This window comes from Ptiloglossa arizonensis, chromosome 9 (genome assembly GCF_051014685.1).
Source record: "Ptiloglossa arizonensis isolate GNS036 chromosome 9, iyPtiAriz1_principal, whole genome shotgun sequence".
Lineage (NCBI taxonomy): Eukaryota > Metazoa > Arthropoda > Insecta > Hymenoptera > Colletidae > Ptiloglossa > Ptiloglossa arizonensis.
The window spans coordinates 2,374,066-2,389,756 of NC_135056.1; the positions used below are offsets into that span (position 1 = coordinate 2,374,066).

Consider the following 15,691-nt stretch of genomic DNA (forward strand, 5'->3'; position numbering starts at 1 on the left):
ATGAAAGTAAAAATTACCAAATATGGATAAATGTTTCAAAGTTCAACAACACAAAAATTAGTCGAATCAATGGCTAGACATTTAAAGTCTTCCTCGTTGCTGCATACATAATTGTGCTCAACGAATTAATGATAACTTAATAGATTATGACGTATTATCAATTTTCAGTTATTCAAACACTTGAAGCATTTTTAACTTTAGTTGTGCAATATTATAAATATTTTCTTTGTATCCTTCTTCTTTGACATGTCCCCATAAGTAAAAGTCCAGGGATGTGAGATTCGGAGACTTCGACTTACCAGCGGGAATACTTCTCATTTAAGTAATTTAAAACTGGTCGCATGAAATGTAGCGGGGCACCGTCATATTGAAAAATTCTTCTAGATCTGATATCTAAAGGTATTTTTTCACGTAAAAACTCTAATTATAGAGTTGTACCCTTCCATTTAGGTTGTCTGGTAGACAATAAGGTCCTACGTTTTGACTCGCAATTATCCTTGCCCAAACATTGACACTCCACCTCTCTTAAAAATGAGTTTCACGATAAATATGAGGATTTCTGTCTGACCACCAATGCGTATTGTGAACATTGACAATTTCATCTCGTATAAACTTGGAGTCGTCAGACCATAAAATACATGATAGAAACTGTTGATCTGCAGGGTGATATTCGAGTAACCATTGCAAAAAATTCATTCTTTGCATCTAATTCCATTCCAGAAGATTGTATATCCGTGTAATGTGGTACGGTTGCATGTGGTTATTGTGCAGAATATAATGGATTATTTAGGTACTAACATTATGTATAGAACTAAGATTTCTTGTATTAATGCTAGGTGTGACATTTACACTCTGAAGAACACTTTCTTCAATGATGTACAATTGTCGATCACGATTACGATGTTTATAATATGATACAAATGAGCTAGTCTCCGCTACTGTTTATTCCACTCTCTGTATGACTCTCCTATCTGGATGTCAGCGATTAGGAAATTTTTCTGCGTAATGTCTACTTGCAGCAGAAACAAGCACCCAAAGTGAGCAACATATCAACATACTCTCGATTAGAATACTTTGGCATAACTTGATAATTTAACAAAGTAAAACACAAAACGAAATAAACTGCTACGCACTTAGATAAACTATGGATTTCTGTCAGGTATCGAACTATTTGGGTATTTCCTATAGCATCCTATCATTATCGACAACCAATAATAGAATACACGGTAAGTAAATCGTATTACGTAGTTGAGCAAACTTCAAATTCGATTTTCTCAAAAACGAAGCCTCGGATGAAGAAATTGTATACTATATTTTCTCTTTATTTTTTAATGTAAAATTATTCCCTGGCCGGTTGTACTACGATTTTTCATCCACCGATGATGAGGTATTACATGAAAAGTAAAAACGTTAGAAAATTCTAATTGGTCTTCACAAATAAAGGAGAGTTTCTTGAATATAGTGGTATATAATTTATTAATTGTTTTTGATCCTAAATAGTTATAAATTAACGTCAAAGTTTAAAAAAAGTACCGATGTACGTAGTTTCCCTGCACTATTTTTATACTTTTACGAAAAGGTCTTTACATAGGATGAAAATTCTACACGGGATCGGATTCTTGAGACATTTCTGAAGAAGAAATCGTCCGACAGAAGTGTCGGAACGATTTACATTTCGAGCAAGCCGAGAAAATATTCATCGGTGACGCGTGTACAGCCGTTACACGCCATGTGGCAAGGCCGCTGCTATGCGTAACCAACGCCGATGGAGAGATTCAATGGGACATCCACTTTATGTAAATAATGTTTGACTTTTTTTTTTAATAAATCAGTGTTTTGTCTTTTTTTTTCATATATTTCTGTGGATACTAATCACTACACTATGTTGTATTTCTTAATCAATTTCTATTTACAAAAATTTCATTAGAAATTGTTATATAGTTGAAAATTTAGTATCAACAAAACAAACACATACTTAGCGCTATAAATTAATACACTATAAATTAAAACACTATAAATTAAAAATATAATTTGCAGTATACGATTTTTTTACTCAAAGGAAAATTTGGATTTGCCTTACACGTCTGCCTTTCACAATTTGAAAGACAGAACTAACAAGGGGATCTTATGGTAGCAGAAATCGCTTTTGAAACGGTAGTAGATGCAAGTTATAATACATACCCACTATCAAAAAATCCTAATAGATTTCTTCAAAATGAGCTTTCGTTTTCGAGGTATTTTGATTTAGAGTTTGATACACACTTGATAAATGAATTACTTAAATCTTTTTAACAGAACAAATTTTGGGTAAGTCCCTGTTGGTAGTGAGGTCGAATTCCAGCATCTTGTTACTATTTTTTAAATTTTAGTACAACTTTGAAATGCAAAAATGCACCCACAAGTAACAGAAAGTTTTTATTTTTTACTTATGGTTTTACAGTCTTCTCTAAATAAACGGCATATAAATCTTTTATTAGTTTTCCAAATTTACTGCAGGTGACAACTACATTTGTGCAAGTCTAAAGCAAAAAATCCATTTGCCTTTTTACTATTGGTCCAAATTCATTCTTTTTGATAGGTTTTTGTAAACATGTAAAAGGGTATTCGGACATCCTTTCTAGGTATACAAGGATTACCATCACTTTAACAATTGTTTAGAATATTGTGGTATCGGAACTTTCCGTGTCCACTTGGGCCTGCTTCGAGTGCAGGCCTAGAAGATACATTGCGTGTGAATGGACATTGCGTTAGGGAAACACTTGGCGCCGATCTGTCGATAAATTTCTTAAAGGGCACGAGTGACCCTTTACAGGGGGTCGTGCAAGACGACCGGGCGTGGAAATGCGTGAGAACGAAAGGAAATGCGTGTGGTCCTGAAATGAGAGATTGAGGATTAGAATGAAAGAGAATGAATGCGCGTAAGGATGTAGGGTGCGAAAGGAGCGTGTTTGGGAACAGTATGGGTACAAGAAGAGACTGGTAAAGATGTAGTAGTAAGAGTATGGGTACGAGAAGAGATTGGTAAAGATGTAGTGGCAGTATGAGTACGAGTACGAGAAAGGATTGGTAAAGACGTAGTAAGAGAAGAGAGTTGGAAAGACGTAGTAAGAGAAGAGAGTTGGAAAGACGTAGTAAGAGAAGAGAGTTGGAAAGACGTAGTAAGATGAGAGACCTGTAAAGACGTAGGCGACGAAGACGGTAAAGACGCGTGCCGAGGGCATTAAGACGATTAGCTTAGTTTTATACATAGTCGATCTATCTTTAGTGAAAAGAGAAACCTATTACCAATACCACGTCTAATACTAATAATGCTACAACTGTAATACTAACACGTATACTAGTATAATATATATGCACCACAACCACCATATGTCAGAAAACAATTAGCGTCGATAGCGGCAATACGAATAACCAATATAGAATTTACCTGATAATGACTAATACGAATGAATAATACAGAAAAATATATATGACATATACTACTATTTTACTAGTGTATTTACTTCTATTTTTTATATTAAAAATTTAATGTTTTTTGTCTTAATATTGATGTCATACAGCATTGACATTAAATTCAAAAATAAATTAAACATATTTTTGCATTTTAAAATTGTACTAAAAAAAAAAAATAATAACGAGAGGCCGCGGGGCCAGGATTTGAGATCCCACTACCAACAGCTCGTAGTCCCTCGCTCTACTGACGTACTCAAAACTCGCTCTGTTGAAAAGATTTAAGTAATTCATTTACTATGTGAAAATCAAATTTTAAATCAAAATATCTTGAAAACGAAGGCCCATTTTGAAAAAGTCTATCAAGGTTTGTTGATAATAGGTATGTACTATAACTTACATCTAGTACCATTTCAAAAGCGATTTTTACTATTGTAAGTTCCTCTTATAAATCCCAAACGAGAATGAAATGTACAAAACGAAACCAAAAGCACTTGAAGAACTATCTTCAATTTTATTAAGTATTGAAGCAGAGGAGAGGAACGTTAAGTGTTTATATTTCAAAAGAATGCCTATGTTAAGAAGCGCAGAACTTCTGCGACTTTACTAAATCTTACAAGACGAAAATTTTTATTCTTAACTATACTTCAAAGACATTAAAAACGATGATACTTAAAGAAGGTTTAACTAACTTACAAATTTTAAATATTAAATACAACTTTATAGATTTTTACAACTTTCTTTAGTAGTATTGCCATCGGCACTTTCTTAAATTTTGACGTTAATTTATAACTATGGTTAAGGCTCGTGGTCAATCTCACATAGATCAGTCGAGCATTGGATGTGTTTGCACGAATGATGTGCCGTCTAATACCCTTCTCGAAGGACTACCTTTCCCAATGAAAGGAAACAATACACAAATGGAGTTGACAGCAAAGATGTAACTCGAAGGACCACTGTCCGATTCGAGGAGTTCCAATGTTAGTGAAGAACTACGAAACCCTTGATGATTTGTAGATGTAACGATCGAAGACTCAGCGCAGACGTCACCTCGGTACACCCTACTACTCCCGAGTCAAGGGTGGGAGGCAACGCGCCACTGACCAATCGCGACGGGCCCAAGGCCTCACAGTGGCTGAGGACGCCCGCTACAAGGGTTCGAAGGTGGGAGGCGTCGCGACGCCGAACGGGGTGTCCAAATCACACAAACCCGGGCTGGAATTTCCCAACACGTGGAGACCCTACCACGGGGCCGCACGAGGACCCCGCGTGCCGGGCCGTTCCAGGAGCACCCGTGTCCCTCGCGGAGCAGCGTTTATGGCAGGCAATAGCCAACAGCTGTCCAGTGCCCCGGGCTGCACGTCGACAACTTCTATTACCGCCGACAGGCCCGGTCCGTAGCCATTTCTACGATTTGCTGAAGAAACCCGAAGCACATGGGCCCGCCATAAACCGCAGCTGCAAGCCTCTACATACCGCCTTAAACTAACCTAGTTCAATCGTACATGTAATCCGTCTGGGATTCCTTACGCTAGATTAATTGCTAGATGTCTTACATGCTAACCTATGCTACAATAGGTCGCTTAATCTACGCGTCTTGCGCGTCCAGCAGCAAGCAGATCTTCGTTACGCGTCTCTTCAATGTCCAGTTGGCCATACGAAGGGAGACCACGTGAGTGATGCCATCCTGGCTTGGATGCAGTTCTATGATACGCCCCAGCGCCCATTTTAGCCGGAGAAGGTTGTCCTATTTGATCAGGACCAGGGCTCCAATTTTTGTGTCGCCGGGAGATCCGATTCGTCATTTGTGCCGCTGTTGCAACCCTTGCAGATAGTCCCGCTGCCACCGTTTCCAAAAGTGTTGCACCATTTGCTGCAACAGCTGAAATCTGCTGAGGCGATTAGTTGGGACATCCTGGAGGTCAGTCTGAGGCAGTGCCATCAGCGCTTCTCCAATGAGGAAGTGGGGGTTAGCGGATGCAGATCCAAAGGATCCGAGGACAGGGGATGGAGGGGACGTGAGTTTAGGCACGCTTCAATTTGTGCGAGTGTCGTGTACATCTCTTCAAATGTGAGCTGTTGGTTGCCTATAACGCGTCTTAGGTGAGTTTTCACTGACCGAAAGCCCCGCTCCCACAACCCTCCGAAGTGCGGGCCGGAATTAAGTGCCACTCGATGTGTTCCTGAGCCAGCGCGCTAGTAACCCGGTCCTTGTGCGCGATCGAGACGTCAATAATGACCCCAGTTCCCTTAATTCGTTTCGCGCGCCAATGAAGTTCGTACCATTGTCTGAGTAAATGGCATGACACATACCGCGACGCGAAATGAATCTACATAGGCAATTAAGAAAGGCGTCCGTTGTCAAATCAGTGCATAATTCCAGGTGCATTGCCTTGGTCGCGAAGCATACGAACAGGCACAGGTGGGCCTTTCTAGAGATGCGGGAACGTCCGCGGTCAACGTCAAGAAAGGGACCGGCATAGTCTACGCCGCAGGTAGCAAAAGCACGAGCAGGAGTGACGCGTGCGGGCGGTAGTACCCCCATTGTCGGCTGTGCGCTAATGGGGTTTGATTTAAAACAGGTCACGCAGTTTCGCAACTCCTTTCGAGTGGCGCGCCCACCGGATACAATCCAATACCTTGACTGTACGGACGAGAGCGTTTGTTGACACCCGGCGTGCAGCAGCCGCACATGCTCTCGTCGAATTATCAATGCAGTCAACGGGCACGAACTTGATATGAGGATCGAATGTTTTTTCGCGTACGGCACGGGAGCGTTGTGAAGGCGACCGTCCACCCTGATTAGCCCGTACTCATCAAGGAAGGGATGCAGGGACGCGATCGGGCTGCTCTTGGCCAGAGGCTCCCCTGCCTCCAACTGCCACCTCTCCTTGTCAAGATATTGCCCTTGCACTGCTATAATGAGTCGGTGCTCGGCTGCCACTAACTCCTCCACGACTGGAGGACGCTGGTACCCGTTGTCTGACGCGTTGGTACGGCGTTCGCGTCGCGCTCCCCTACAGAACCTGAAGACGTAAGCTATGACCCGGATTAGCTTGCTGTAGCACGAGTAGATCTAATATGATTCGCGATGTTCTTTCCTCCTGAATCTCGATCGCGGGTGAGACAGACTGAGGCCACGCGGCCTCTTTCAATGATAGCCATGATGGGCCGTGCCACAACAACTGACTATCGTTAAGCACCGACGGACTTATGCCGCGCGACAAATGCGGGTCAATTCGGCCCGGTTCTGCGGGGCTGGTCACTGCAGGCTGCCGCCCAGCACCCACCCGAGCCGCGTCTTTTGCCGCCGGAGGTTGCCAACCCCCACCCTTACCTACCGGATGCACAGCAGTTCCAAAACAGACCCGCCCCTATGAGCATTTCCACGCGCCCCGGGGTACCGAAGTCTGGATCCGCAGTCCTTCCTCCGGGGGGTATTGGGATGTTAACCCTTCCCAGTGGTACGTTTGGCATCCTTTCGGTGATGGAATCTATTACCAAGCAGCTCAGGTTGGCGCGAAAGTCGCCACTGCTCGACGTCATCCGCACCTGTGTCATTGAGCGGATGTTGCTCTTACGTCGCCCCAAGCCACCGACCTTTGTCTCGACAGCCCGAAGCGGTAGGCCGGCCCACTCACAAAATTCCCGGTGTTGCGTCGCAGGTGGCCAAGGGTACGTTGGAGGTGGCCGTCGTAAATAAAACCCTCGAGCGTTTGGCGACCAGGCGCCTGCCAATTTCCGGCAGGCGCCGCCATAAAAGACCATACGCGCGACCACCCTGTGAGGCACCGAGTTCGTTGATTTATTAGTAAATGTTACATGCCACCTCCAGCGGACTCTTGCAAAATTGTCTATTGGTTAGGCTTAGACGAAAAATACGCCCTCCGCACCTGGCCAGCAACAGCGTTAACGAGCACGGGCCCAGCCGAGCCTTCTTCGGCGCAACTGACCTTAGGCAGGTCAGTCACAACTGATTGTCATAACATCAAGCTGCAGCGTCGCACTAGACTTCACAAACTCTAAGTTCGGCCTGTGCCCGTCGGTTGTGATACAAAACCATTCAAATAGGCTGCACTCCGTTAAGTTCGAAGTGCGGCCACGAAGAGCGAAACGACGCTCAACATTTTGGTCCTTCGAGCCGGATCCAGCACCAGGGTCGACGCCAGGATCCAACGACATTCGGCACCAGCGTCGACGCAAGGTCGACTCCAGGATCCAGCAGCAGGGTCGACGCCACGATTCAACGACAGAATTCTACACCGGATCCAACGAAGGGATCCAGCACCAGGGTCGACGCAAGGTCGATGCCAGGATCCAACGACATACAGCACCAGCAGTCAGCGCTGAATACCCCGTCGCCCGTGGGGTCGCAGAAGGTCGTGAGTAGGATATTTGTTAAAGTGTCGCTACACCCAACAATTCCGTCCCTCTATCCACACGATAAAACTACTCGCGACGAATAATGGCATACGAGTGCGGCGTAGCCGAAATGCGTGGTCTTGTACGAAGGCGCGGCGCGATCAAGGCAAAATTGACACTGTTCGAACGGTTCCTCGAGTCGTACGAACAGACGGGTGACACAGACATTGCGACAGTACAACACAGGGTTGCGCAATTAGAAAAGGAATTCGAGCCCTTTGAAAAGATTCAAGGGGGCCTAGAAATGGTCTGTTCGGACGACGAGTTTGAACAGCGTATAGAGGAACGGATGGAAATAGAGGGCTGCTACCACGATAGCGTAAGGAGAGCGAGGACGCTCATAGGCGCGCAGGGCAGGCAGGGTGTAGCAGGGTCGGCAGAAATTGCGCAAGTTAGGTTAAATACGATCGGACCGACCGACATAGTAAGCGACGGGCAATCTCGGCAACCAATCGCGAACGCGGACGGGGTCCTAGCTTCACAGTCGCCTACCTCCTTGAGCGCCGAAGCTCAAATAAAACTGCCGACGATGCCATTGCCCCAATTCGGGGGTTCGTGCGCGGGCTGGCCCGGTTTTTACGACGCGTTCAGAGCCGCCGTGCATGAAAATGCCGCGTTTCGCGATACGCAGAAATTATCTATTTGAAATCATGTCTAACCGGTAGGGCCGCCGAGAAAATAGAATCGTTAGAGACCACCGCGGCGAATTATTCAGTGGCGTGGGGTATATTAGAAAAGAACTACGACGATCCCAAAGCAATTATAAACAGCCGTATACAGGCATTTTTCGAATTACCGCATTGCGTACGCGCTAACACGCAGTCGTTTAGCGACCTTGTAGATCAAGTTACAAAGCATTACAGAGCGTTAGAAGCATTGAGAACACCGTTCTTAGAGGCGTTCCCGATATACGCGATAACCTCCAGGTTGGATGAGCAGTCACGATTGCGTTGGAAGGAGGAGACGCAGGGTTCTGCTCTACCGACCATGGAGCAGTTACTTGGGTTCCTGCACAACAGACAAAAACTGTTGGATTCAGAAACTCCGGAGAGATCGCACAGGGGGGGGGGGGGGCTTATACAGGCACGAGGTCGGAATTCAGAACGAAATACCCGATCAGGGCAAATCAAGCGTCGACTTTGGCACATGCGGTGACGGCCGTGTGGTGCCAAATCTGTAAGGAAAGGCACTTTACGACAGCGTGTCCGAAACTAAACAATGCGCAGGTAGAGCAGAGGATGGAAATGGTAAGGCGCGCGAAACTGTGTACAAAATGTTTGCGGCCGAATCATTTTGCGAGACACTGTGCTGCTGGCGGGTGTCGACAGTGTAAGGGAAATCACCATACATTGTTGCACCCTAGTCAAGCGATGGAACAGCAGACAGCGGTGCAGGCCAATGTGTCCACGCTGTACGTTAGCGTGCGACCGGAGACGTTACTAACCACCGCGGTTATACATGTGTTGGATAGCAGGGGACAGCCGCGACCGGTTCGCGTATTGCTAGACTCGGGTTCGCAGTCGCATTTTCTAACGGAAGCGGTAGCGAAGAAATTGGGTTTAGTGCGTCGGAGGATTGAGGTACCGGTGATAGGGATCAACCAAACCAGCACGGGTGTAACAAGTTCGACCACGGCCAAAATACAATCGCGCATCAACGGGTTTCAGGCAAATATCAATTTCTTAATAATACCGCACATTACGGAAAAGCTACCATCACGGGTAATAGGGAGAACCGCAATTAAGATTCCTGGCAACATAACGCTCGCGGATCCGAACTTCAACACTCCATCGAAGATAGAGGGGTTGATCGATGCGGAGTGGTTTTTGCGGCTCTTATGTGTGGGGCAAATCTCCCTCGAAAACGGGGCGGTCACGCTGCAAAAGACAAAATTCGGCTGGGTCTTAGGAGGTAAACTGTGGGGTAGTGTGGCAGCAGGTAGCAGCCGTTACAATTTGGCGCGCGAGGCGCTGCAGCAACAGTTGGGGAAATTCTGGGAACTGGAGGAAACACCGGAAAAAACGCCGGTGTTGGCCGAGGAGCGGGCATGCGAAGCGCATTTTCTGAGTAATACAACGCGGGACCCAGTATCGGGCCGGTACATGGTTCGGATTCCATTTAGGGAAGGAGAGCGAGCCTTAGGAGAGTCCTACTCGGTAGCACTCAAGCGATGGTACGCGTTAGAGCGACGTATGTCGAAGGACGCGGGGTTGAAGGAGGAATATTTGAAATTCTTGAGGGATTATAGGGACCTGGGGCACATGACCAGAATCGAGTCACCGGCAAGCGAAACGGGGTACTACCTGCCACACCAAACCGTAGTTAAACCGTCGAGCCGTACGACTAAGTTCAGGGTAGTATTCGACGCGTCGTCTAGAACATCAACGGGTGTCTCGCTAAACGATACGATGCTAGTAGGGCCGACAATTCAGGACGACTTATACTCCTTGCTGGTTTGGTTTAGATCACATTCGTATGTGCTCACCGCAGACATAGAAAAGATGTATCGGCAGGTGTTGATGCATCCCGCCGATCGTGTGTATCAAAAAATTCTATGGCGCTCGGAACCATGGAAGCCGCTAGAAACATATGCCTTAAACACTTTGACATACGGGACTGCGGCCACGTCATTTCTTGCGACGCGAACGCTCCGACAACTCGCGAATGACGAGGGCGATGAGCTAGTCCGTGCTGCAAGGGTGCTACGCGAGGACTTCTATATGGACGACCTGTTAACAGGCGCTCAAGCGCGGGAGGAAGCCGTGGCAATACGGGACGAACTGATTGAACTATGCAGGAGGGGAGGTTTCCATATTCGTCAATGGGTGGCAAATCACGAAGCGCTCATTGAAGGCCTGAAGGATAAGGCCTGTGATAAGCACTTTAGAATCGATCTCGGTGAGAAAGTGAAAACATTGGGGTTATGCTGGAATCCGAAACACGATACGATCTCGTATAGTGTAGAGGATATCCAGCCGGCCAAGCGCGTTACGAAGCGAGCAATGTTATCACGAATCGCGACGTTGTTTGATCCCCTGGGGTTGCTAGGACCGATAATTATACGCGCGAAAATATTAATGCAGGATCTATGGAAATTAAAGACGGATTGGGACGAATCCGTCCCAATGGACATACACTCTAGGTGGGTCGCGTATTGCCAGGAGTTAAATCTATTACGGGAAGTCTCGATAGCTAGGCAGGTGACATCGAAGGGCTATGTAAGCCTGCAATTACATGGCTTTTGTGACGCGAGCGTGCAAGCGTACGGCGCGTGCATCTACCTGCGGGTGACCGAGCAAAACGGCAACCATTCGACCAGCCTCGTGGCCTCGAAGTCTCGAGTCGCACCCTTGAAGACAATAACGCTGCCACGATTAGAACTCTGCGCGGCGCGATTGTTGATAAAATTATTCAAAAGCACGCGAGGCGCGTTGCGCAGATTAGAATTTGAGAAGGTCATTTTCTGGTCTGACTCGACAATAGCGCTGTGTTGGATTGCGACACCGCCTCACGCGTTAAAAACATTCGTGTTGCGCCGAGTCGCGGACATACAGGCAATATCAGAGGCACATGAGTGGCGGCATGTGCGTTCGTCGGATAACCCTGCGGACATGATATCGCGCGGGCTCGCGGCTAAGGAATTCATTAGGAACGAGCAATGGCAGCAGGGACCCGCGTGGCTAAAGCAACCCGAGACGCAATGGCCCAAGCTTGAGTTGGAGAAGAAGGAGATTCCCGAATTGCGACCGCTCGTAGTGCTAGTTAGCAAAGTATCGGATTGGGACACGTTGGAAAGATTTGCATCTTACGATAAATTAAAACGGGTTATAGCGCATTGCTTACGGTTCATACACAATGCTTCTCACAAGGAAAGACATAGCGGCGCGCTATCGGTCACTGAGCTACGTGGAGCGGAGCGATGCATAATTCAAAGAATGCAAGGACAATCTTATAGCGACAAGCTCCACGCACTGAAGACTTCGGCGCGGGTCACAGGTAGGCTCGCGCCACTGAGCCCCTTTGTCGACGCGAACGGGCTACTACCGGTAGGCGGTCGGCTATCGAGATCGCGGTTGCCATACGGGGCGAAGCACCCGATTATATTGCCGGAACGTCATAAAGTAACCGAGAATATCGTGCGCGACCATCATGTAAAACACTTTCATGCGGGAGCGCAAGCCACGTTGTACGCGACCCGCCAAAGATTTTGGGTACCCGGCGGGAAGGGGTTGGTGCGTAGGATTGTACGATCGTGCATTACGTGCTACCGTGCGAAGCCGCCAACGCCGACATATCAGATGAGCGATTTGCCATCAGCTCGCGTAGTGCAGTCGAGGCCATTTTTGCGAGTAGGGGTCGACTTCTGCGGCCCGATATTAATAAAAGAAAAGGCGCACCGAAATCGAGGCAAGGTCAAGGTATATGTCGCGATATTTGTGTGCTTTGCCACCAAGGCAACGCACATAGAGATAGTGAGCGATCTAACGACTCAGGCGTTCCTAGCGGCGCTCCGCAGGTTCTTTTCCCGTAGAGGACGGCCAGCGGATATATACTCGGACAATGCGACGAATTTCGTAGGTGCAAGGCGCGAGGTCAAAGAGTTGTTCGCGTTTATCAAGTCTCAGGCGCGTAACGAAGCAATAGCGGTCGAGTTGGCGAGCGAGAATGCCAGCTGGCATCTAATACCTCCGAGGGCCCCGCACTTTGGCGGCCTATGGGAGGCGGCCGTGCGGGCCACAAAGCACCATCTCGTACGGGTGATTGGCGAAACTTTGTTGTCCTATGAGGCGTTGTTGACATACGTCATTCAGATCGTAGCGATCCTGAACTCCCGACCTATCACAGCCCTATCTCCCGATCCAAATGACCTGCAGGCGTTGACCCCCGCCCATTTCCTTATCGGCGGCACTTTGACAAGTATACCGGATTATGACTATTCTGGGATTCCACTAGGGCGACTGTCGTCCTGGGCGCACATCCAGCAGATGCGTAGACATTTTTGGAATAGGTGGAGCAAGGAGTATTTGCAGGAGCAGACAATCCGCAAAAAGTGGCACTCGGGAATGGCGCAGAACATCCGTGTAGGATCACTGGTAATAGTGAGGGAGGACCACACGCCACCCCTGACCTGGCCCTTAGGGAGGATTGTCGCCATACACCCCGGTAAGGATGGGGTTACAAGAGTGGTGACCGTCAAGACGGCGTACGGCGAATACAAGCGCTGCGTGAAGCGCATCGCCCCGCTACCGCTGGACTCTTAGTGAAAGGCGCGATATTGTAACTCGCCAAGAGTACCCTAGCTGGATAGGATTAGACTAGGTAAAATTGTAATCAATTAGTTAGACCGATAGTCCTCATGCAGAATAATAGCTGTTGAACCAAATGGTTCAAGGGGGGCGGTATGTTGCGTCGCCAGTGGCCAAGAGTACGTTGGAGGTGGCCGTCGTAAATAAAACCCTCGGGTCGAGCATTTGGCGACCAGGCGCCTGCCGATTTCCGGCAGGCGCCGTCATTAAAGGCCATACGCGCGACCACCCTGTGAGGCACCGAGTTCCTTGATTTATTAGTAAATGTTGCATGCCACCTCCAGCGGACTCTTGCAAAATTGTCTATTGCTTAGGCTTGGACGAAAAATACGCCCTCCGCGCCTGGCCAGCAACAGCGTCAACGAATCACCGACGAGCACGGGCCCAGCCGAGCCTTCCTCGGCGCAACTGACCTTAGGCAGGTCAGTCACAACTGATTGTCATAACATCAAGCTGCAGCGTCGCACTAGACTTCACAAACTCTAAGTTCGGCCTGTGCCCGTCGGTTGTGATTCAAAACCATTCAAATAGGCTGCACTCCGTTAAGTTCGAAGTGCGGCCACGAAGAGCGAAACGACGCTCAACACCCGGCTTATGAAATTCGCTTGCGAGCCTACATTTAACATCGCGCGGCATTCGTGGTCCTTTTCCCCTTTGCCTATGATACGGACTACCGCGGTAGAGAGGACCGTGTAGCCTGCGTCGATCTTAACCGCGCTCGAAGTGTAAGATGACGCGACGGGAGCGACCGGTTCTATGTCGCATTTATCGGGCTCTAAACTCTCCTCACTAGGGAGGCCCCCCCTTGTGCAGCAGCGTGTGGTGTTTCTTACCACACTTTCTGCATGTTTCGCGCGTACACGTCTTAACTCCATGTCCGGGAGCTAAGCAGTTGTAACACGCACGTGTGCGTTTTACTACATTCCGTCGCTCTGAGATAGGCATGGCCTTCCATGCCGGGCAGTGACCCAACGTGTGCTTATTGTCGCACAGTGCGCATTTGCCACCCTGGTTAGCGACATGAGATACCGGGAGGAAAGCCCTGGCTGCCCCTTCTCGCGGCTTATCGGTTCCTAATCTATCACGTGAGCTAGCGCTAAGAATCGGTTTATTCGCGTCCTTACGCGCGAGATACTGAGCCCGCTGTTCCATGAATTGGGCAAAATCGCGGAATGTGAGCATCGCGCGCGACCTTGTGTTTCGCCACTCCCACTCGTCAAGGGAGGCTGTATCTAGCCTTTTTGCCAAGACTGTGTTGAGGAGTGCGTCACGGAATTCCGTGGGCCCTAACAGTGACTCTAACGCGCGTACGCTGTTTATCGCGCTGTCCGCAAATTCAGTGAGCGCTTCACTGGATTGTTTCCTAATGGGCTCGACATTTAAGAGAGAGCGTATGTAGTGATTTACCAACACCTGGGGGTCGCCATACCTTTCCTTAAGCCGAGCCCACGCTAATTCGTAGTTGGCTGCTGACACACCGAATGATTCTATGGTTCGCGCGGCAGCCCCGGACAGTGCCGATGTTAGATAATTAAATCGGTCAACGTCGCTCAAACCTTGTGCCTCGTGCACCAATGACACAAAGGTGTCCCGGAAACGAATCCATTGACTCGGCTCGCCCGTAAAGTCTGGCAATCGTATGTCCGGTATACCCACCGCAGAGTAGGGAGCCGATAATATAGGGCTACTGACGGAGCCGGCCGTTGCCGGTGCCGGACTTGGCGAAACTTCACCCTGTACCTGTCTTAATCGTTTTTTAACTTCACTGTGGATTTTACAATAAATATCCTCAAACTGCTCGCGCTCATGCAACTGTGCCTCCTCGTCTGGTGTGCCTATCACGGCCGCTTCTACCTGAGATTGCACAGCATCGAATTTCTCGAGTAAACTTTCGTTCATTCGAACACGCGCTTCAAAGACCTCTATACCATCGTTAACGTCCACCGACTCGACATATTTTTTATGAATCGTCAATCTGGCCTTCAAATCCCCGCGCGCGGCAATGAGCGATTTGACAGCCTCCATGATGCACACGATCAGGCCCACAAATTAAAACAAGGAAAATGACTCACGGACACGACAGGAGTGGATCAGCGGCTTCAGGCAGCTTCCGTGGGCCGTTCCTCCGAATGCTCGTTGCTCGTCTGTTCCACTGCGTCCAGGATCCCAATAGCCAAATGCCGCCCTGGATGCTGCTTCCTTCAGAAGACTCGGTTGTCGCCGTGGTCCAACTATTGGTCGATGCAGCCTTCGAGGTCTCCGCCGCTTGCTGCTATTACGTCCAGGGAGGTGTTGAGCGTTGTCGTCAAGCACTGACGACGCACTGGATGTACAAGACGGCTGCAGAATTTCCTCGAAGGGCCAATGTCTACTGGTATCCGGCTCGAAGGACCAAATGTTAAGGCTCGTGGTCGATCTCACATAGATCAGTCGAGCATTGGATGTGTTTGCACGAATGATGTGCAGTCTAATACCCTTCTCGAAGGACCACCTTCCCCAATGAAAGGACACAA

General features: G+C 48.1%; 2 protein-coding genes across 2 annotated transcripts; one reads left to right on the forward strand and one right to left on the reverse strand.

The window, feature by feature from the left end:
* The first annotated feature begins 7,915 nt into the window (after positions 1 to 7,915).
* Positions 7,916 to 13,133, forward strand: LOC143151443 (uncharacterized). Its single transcript, XM_076320544.1, has 3 exons — positions 7,916 to 8,487; positions 8,538 to 8,900; positions 8,993 to 13,133. The coding sequence occupies exons 1-3, from the start codon at positions 7,916 to 7,918 to the stop codon at positions 13,131 to 13,133; spliced, it is 5,076 nt and encodes a 1,691-aa protein (XP_076176659.1).
* A 587-nt stretch (positions 13,134 to 13,720) lies between these two features.
* On the reverse strand, positions 13,721 to 15,203 carry LOC143151444 (uncharacterized). Its single transcript, XM_076320545.1, has 2 exons — positions 14,012 to 15,203; positions 13,721 to 13,932 (listed from the first exon to the last, which is right to left on the reverse strand). Exons 1-2 carry the CDS (start codon positions 15,201 to 15,203, stop codon positions 13,721 to 13,723), a joined length of 1,404 nt encoding a protein of 467 aa, XP_076176660.1.
* Between the last annotated feature and the right edge of the window lie 488 nt (positions 15,204 to 15,691).